Source organism: Prunus mume, linkage group LG8 (genome assembly GCF_029339155.1).
Source record: "Prunus mume cultivar Tortuosa linkage group LG8, ASM2933915v1, whole genome shotgun sequence".
NCBI lineage: Eukaryota > Viridiplantae > Streptophyta > Magnoliopsida > Rosales > Rosaceae > Prunus > Prunus mume.
Window position 1 is genome coordinate 17,978,902 of NC_142705.1, and position 7,035 is coordinate 17,985,936.

The window sequence follows — 7,035 nt, forward strand, 5'->3', positions numbered from 1 at the left end:
TAGCCTCTGGTACCAATTTGATGCAGGGTAGGGTCTATAAGTTGTTGTCTAGTGAACCAACCAGTCCCAAAATACATATAATAAAATGATAAAGCTATAGAATAGAAGTTAGAATGTAGATAATTGAGTCCTAGGTAAAATATCCTAAAAGAAACTGTAGAGACTAAAGTCCGGAATTACATGCATAAAAAATTGAATACACGAGTCTCGTAATAACGTATTTATACTAGAGTAAAGCAGCCTAGCAATCTTATCCCTTGGTTTCATAAGAAAACCTAATTGGCAAAGGAAATTAAAAACCAATAAAACTAGAAATTCAATATAGCTAAATCGTAGTAAGAATAGGAAAACGATTAACAAATTAACTTGTTAATTTAATATAGCCAAGACTTAGCCTATAAAACTTATTCCTTTTGGTTCCAATGGAGGCTAATAATAAAAAAAGGCATAGTCAAATAAAATAAAATTTTAATAGAAGTAATATAATCAACCTATGTATTTAATTTTCACATAATCAAAACCTTAATCCCTTTAAAGAAACATAATCTTCAGAAAGGCAATAAAAATTTAAGTACAAAAAATGTCTTTCATTTTGTTGTTTTTTAAGTACAAGAGATGTCACATTTAAGGTAGTAAAAATTTCGTTGACAATGGTAAAATTGTACAAAGTGTTCAAATAAATATAAAATATATGCAACATAAAATTTTGCCAAAAACAGCCAATCCTATTTTTATATTGATCTATTTTTCATTGGACTTTGTACAGATTGGGAGACAATATACAGAGATAAGCATTTCATCCACGTGTCTTTGATCTCACAAGGAAATGGAGATTGTTATTTCAATTGCGTCCAAAATTGCAGAGTCCTTGGTGACACCAATAGGCAGAGAATTTGGCTATTTGATTTACTATGATACCAACATGAAAGATCTAAAGGATGAACTTAAACAGCTTTTAGAGATGAAAGATGGGGTGCAAGAATCAGTTAATGCTGCCAAAACGAATGGTGAAGTTATCAACTCTGATGTTCAAAGTTGGCTAAAAAGTGTTAACGAGTTAATCCTGCAAGTGTCACGTTTTGAGGAAGAAGTCAGCATGAAAAGGCGATGCTTGTACCGGCGGAACATAAGTAGGAAAGCCACTAAGATTACACAAGATGTTCATCGTCATCTCCAAAAAGAAAGAACATTCAATAATAATGTTGCCCATCCTGCACCTCCACCGATGATATGGTCAACATTCAAAGAAGGTTTTAAGGATTTTAAATCCAGAATGACATATGTGAATAGCGCGATAGAGGTTCTGAAGAATGAAAAAGTTAGAATGATTGGGATTTGTGGTATGGGGGGTGTGGGTAAAACCGCAATGGTGAAAGAAATCATCAAAAGATTGGCAGGATTGAAAGTATTCGATAATGTTGTGATGGCAGTTGTGTCCCAAAGCCCAAGCATTCGGAAGATTCAATCAGAAATTTCAGACGAGCTGCGATTTACATATGACGGGAGGATAGTGAAACCTGGAAGAGCACTACAGCTCTACGGAAGACTCAAGCAGATAAATAAGATCCTGATTGTATTAGATGATGTGTGGACAGAGCTCGATTTTGAGGCTATTGGACTTCCTTATGGACCTCATAAAGGGTGCAAAGTTCTATTGACCTCGCGAAACTTCGGAAGTGTGCAATGCAATGGGAAGTCAAGAAATTTTTACAATCCCAGTTTTAACACCAGAGGAATCATGGGAACTCTTCCGTGAAATCATAGGTAAACCCTTGGACTATCCTGATTTGGCTAAACGAGTCACAAATGAGTGTGCAGGTTTACCTATTGCTATTTTAACTGTTGCGAAAGCACTAGAAAATAAGAGGAAGTATGAATGGGATGATGCCCTCAAACAGCTACAAAGTTCAGCTCCTGGAAGCATCTCTTCGATGAATGACAAAGTTTATTCAAGCATACAATGGAGTTATGATAGATTGGAGAGTGATGAAGCGAAGTCATGCCTTTTGCTTTGTTGTTTATTTCCTGAAGATTATGATATTCCAATTGAATATTTGGTTAGATATGGATGGGGTCGAGGGTATTTTAGTAACATTGATTCAGTGGAAGAAGCAAGAAATAGAGTGCATTCTTTGGTTGACAAACTTCAAAGAAGGTTTTTGTTGCTAGAGAGCAAATGGAAAGACCATACCAAGATGCATGACATAGTTCGTGATGTTACCATATCAATTGCCTCAAGAGATCCACATAGATTTCTAATAAGATGTGATGCTGAAAAGAAAGGGTGGCCAAAGATATACGACCATTACACAACAATCTCACTGATACCAATTAATATTGATGAGATCCCAGTTGGCCTGGAGTGTCCAAAACTTGAGCTTCTACACTTAGAAGGCGAACGTTATTCGGAAAATAGCATGGACATCATATGTAAAGGGATGAAAGAGCTGAAGGTTTTAGCATTGGTAGACATGGGTGGGATATCAGCCTTGCCAAGGTCACTAGGACTACTGAAGAGCCTTCGAACCTTGTCCCTAAATGGTTGTTATGATTTAATAGATATATCTGATGCTATTGGAAGATTGGAAAATTTAGAGATCCTCAGCTTTCATAAATGCTCTAGTATCTTAGAGTTGCCGAAGGAAATTGGACTTCTTAAACATTTAAGGTTGTTAGATATCACGAATTGTGATCGTCTTGAGAAGATTCCACATGGTCTCTTATCGAGCTTATCTAGTCTTGAAGAGTTGTATATGGAAAATAGTTTTTACAAATGGGAACAATCAGCTACAGAAAGCGAAGATAAGAGGATGGCAAGCCTTGTTGAGGTGATGTCTTTGTCTAATCATTTGAAGGTTTTAGTCATAGTTATACCCGATTTCAACTTCTTTCCAAAAGACTTTTACTTGACAAGCCGGGCAACAATAAGATTCCACATATCCAACAGATTGTTTGGACGATTGTCGGTTATGCATTCGACATCAACAAGTACTGGTTGTTATGCATTCGAAAATAAGTTGGAGATTTTTCAAAGTGAATTCATGGGGATTCAAACTGTTCGACTCTTATTTAAGAAATGTGAAGATTTATTCTTGGAAAAGATTAAGAATTTAAAGTATGTCCTCAATGAATTAGACCAAGAGGGATTGCAACACTTAAAAGTTTTAACAATTTGGGAGTGCCCTGAGATAGAATACCTTGTAAATGGAGCAAGTTGGACTCAACAAACAGCCTTCCCTCTCATCCAATCAATCCTACTCAAGGGGATGCCCAAGCTAAAAGCAATATGCCACGATCAACTTCCACAGAGCTCTTTTATCAACTTAAGATCTCTTGAATTATATGATTGCCCTGTTTTAAAATATGTATTTTCTCTATCAGTAGCAAGCAACTTGGTTCAACTCCAAAGCTTAAGTGTTGCCTGGTGTCCCCAAATGAAAGAAATCGTCTCAAAGGAGTGGAGGGAACATGAGACCGAATCAGACATATTCCCTAACTTAACAAAGTTGACACTCCAAAATATATCTGTTGAATTCGTTGGTTTCTACAAAGCCAACAAGCTATACTCCAACCATGAGGTATGAATAGTATAATTGTTTTGTTAATTGTTTGTGCCTCAAATTTTATTTTTATTTTGGTTTACTTGCCATCACGTCTGAATTTAGTTTGACTATTATTTACTCATTTTCTTCCTAAAAACTGAAAATGTTCTCATACTGATAAATGAGGAATTTAGTTTACTTGCCTTTACAAAAAAAAAAATAAAATAAATAATTGAGCATGTGCAGACCGCAAAGAAAATCATCATATAGAGGAGAGGTTTTAGTTTGACTATTATTCTCGCCACGTGGAAGCATTTAGTTTGACCTGAGACGACAAAGTCTAGCTTTTATGTGATTATTTTTCTGCAAAGCAGAGGAGAGGTTTTGTCCTCCGATTAAAACTTGGTTTTATTAATATTTTAATATGAAGTCATATTTAAGTAATTTAAACAATAATAATTGAGCTTGTTATTAATTTCATTTTTGAATATACAAAATGTTTCTTTAAATATTTATTAATTAATGAATCTTTTCAGGTAACGGATGGGCCTAAGGATCAAAATGTGGTAGGAACTTCATATGATGAGCATCAATCTTCTATGGGATGGGCCCATGTAGCTGTGTTATTTGAAAGAGTGGTATTTCCATCAAAGTGCATTTTATGGTTACAAAATCTAGAAGAAGTACATATGGGATGGGCCCATGTACATGTGTTATTTGATCTGAAAGGCCATATGGTTAGGGATGGGCAGGCAGTTCCAGCATATTCTCATTTACAAAATTTGTACATATGGTTTTCTTCATGTCAACACCTTTGGAAGAACATTCCGCGTGGATTCCAGGGCTTCCAAAACTTAAGATGTTTAAGAATAGAAGATGGTCGTGATCTCCAATATGTGTTCCCACATTCAATTGCCAGGCTACTTGTGAATCTTGAAGAGCTCGAAATAGCGAGATGCTGGAGCATGGAAACTATAGTCAGATCCGCTGATGAAAATGAAAAAGAGGATCAGACGGGCATGACTTTGTTTCCCAAACTAAATAGTTTTGATCTACTCCGGCTTCCGAGTCTTGAGAGTCTTTGTCCTGATGCTTCTACTTCTTTATGGTCAGCCGCCAAAGTTATGTCTGTGGAAGAATGCAACAAACTGAAGACATTGGCTTGTAATTCCACAAATAAAAAAGTTGGAGAAAGATTCAACAACTCATCACGGCGAAGACGAAGGTATTTCATCAGGATCTTGTGGATGTACACCTTATTCATGTGGCCCAATGACCAAACCTACTTCAAGAAGAAATATTGTTCAAATATTGCCACGTCCAGTCAATCAAGAGGTAAGCTACAATTGAGAATGAAAATGACATTGCCATATTGAAATTATATAAATTATATACAATTGCTCAATTCATGTTTGATTTTCTAGGTTGCACCAACAAATCTTGATCAAGACTCAAATTATTACGATAATCTAGAACGTCTTTCTGTAAAATATTGTGAGTCATTGGAAGTTGTTTTCCAACTCAAGGGACCAAAGGATGTGGAAAGCCACAATGTTCAAGCATTCAATAAGTTGTGTAACTTGTCGTTATACAATTTGCCAAGTTTAATGCACGTATGGGAAACGGGCGGTTCACATCATATCACAGGCTTCGAAACTTGACATTCTTAAGTGTATCCTACTGTGGCAGTTTGCGATATTTGTTCTTGTCAACTGTAGCCAAGCTCCTTATCAGTTTAAAGGACTTAGAAGTTGGGAATTGTGAGAAGATTGAACACGTTATTGCAAAAGCAGACACTGAATGTGCTGATCAGGAAATTACATTTCCTCGACTGAATTCCATGACGCTTGAATATCTACCAAACCTCATTTGTTTTTCGACTGAAGCTTATACTTTGAAGTTGCCATCTTTGATGGAATTGAAGGTTAAAAGATGTCCATATTTAAGAACATTTGCTTCAAAGGTTGTCAACACACATTCTGTAATTCAAGTGTACACAGAGTTGGGAAAGTCTGAGTGGATGGGGGACCTCAATAGCACTATAGGGAACATTCACGAAAAAAGGTATGCTCCTGAATGCTCACTGGTGTTTAGTCAATAATATAACAATTAAAGTGTTTCTTTTTCAAACCTGATTGCATCTCAATGATACACATTCTTTTCTTTTGAATAGGAGACCGAATTCTAATGAGATAGTAGAGATATGATGTTAACACAGAGAAGTGCAGAGGTGAGTATATATATGTTGCCATCTCCAACTTCTATATTAAGTAAATCTTATTACTAAAAACAATATGCCATATTATGTCATATTAAGGAAAGAATTAAATTGAGTTAGCATGATCAAATTAGATTCTAATGATATAAACAAAAAAAATTACGTGTGAGAATGTTTAAGCTTCGATTTGACAATAAATTACAATGTATTTCATGTGTGTTTGAGGTTTTTTTTAATTCAAGTGTTCTATCATTGCGATATAGTAGACGAAAACAACAAAAAAAACCTAATTCTGATGTGTTATCTCGTTAGAACATCTCCAATGGGCTCCTTCCTAAATGAGATTCTAAGTTAAAATTTAGAGTGTATCTCAAATTATGAAGTTCTATAGTTTCTTCAGTTAAAAAAATGCCTAGGCAGAGTATTTAGAGCCTTTTGAAATTTGTAGATTAGTCTAGAGATTTCTGAATGCTGTAGCTTTTTGCATCATTATCAAAAACACTCCGAGGCTCTTTTTAAGTCCCAAGTTTACGATTCTCACATTTAGTGCATTGGATGAACACTTTCATTATTTTTCTAGTTTAATATTGTTTACCTCTTTTCAGCACATTCATGAGGAGGTTTGAGTTCTGTTATGAAGAAATTTTTGAGGATGTGCATACAGACTCTACAGAGTGAGTTCTTGAAGTTTGGAATAGCAAGTTGCAACTCCACATCTCTAACCTCATCAATTCTTGAGAAACAATCCCATTTCAATTCCAAGTGTTAAAGTGTATTATAATTCATGTACTGGATTTCATTTGTATGTTGCAAGAATACAAGGTAATTGTAGTATAAATGCTCATGCAATGTCGTTGTCCCCAAAAATTGTTTGACTAATTTGTAATTAAACTAACTCTTAATTAATAACTAAAATAGATTTTATTAAAGAGTTGAAGTTTATGAATTTGAAAAGATTAAACTAACAGTGAAAGAAATTTGAAAGTTGGGAAATAATAACAGCAAAGAAGAAAAACGATTTCTTTTTAAAGACTAACAATTTAGAGAAAACTAGGGTTTAGCCAACACCGTCGCAATCCTATGCAATTCTATCAATTACTTATGAATTTCCACATATATGCTTTGAAGGTTAGGTTTTCCTAATGCATATTTTCCTTGTGATGTTCAAGCGAAAACATATATCTAACATGCAATCCGTCTGTGATGTTCAGATCAAATATAAACATGCAAGACTCATTAAGCTTTGTGAAAACCCTTTGAAAAACCATGCAACCC

The 7,035-nt window shown here is 35.0% G+C and overlaps 1 protein-coding gene across 1 annotated transcript; it reads left to right on the forward strand.

Annotated features, from left to right (window-relative positions):
* The first annotated feature begins 814 nt into the window (after positions 1-814).
* On the forward strand, positions 815-6,609 carry LOC148914916 (putative disease resistance protein At4g27220). The gene is given in 9 exon segments (XM_089042975.1): positions 815-1,669; positions 1,671-3,209; positions 3,309-3,578; positions 4,097-4,704; positions 4,706-4,877; positions 4,967-5,189; positions 5,192-5,606; positions 5,716-5,772; positions 6,366-6,609. Coding segments are annotated over 8 exon segments (4,104 nt in total). The 5' UTR covers positions 815-826; the 3' UTR covers positions 5,750-5,772; positions 6,366-6,609.
* Positions 6,610-7,035: the final 426 nt, after the last annotated feature.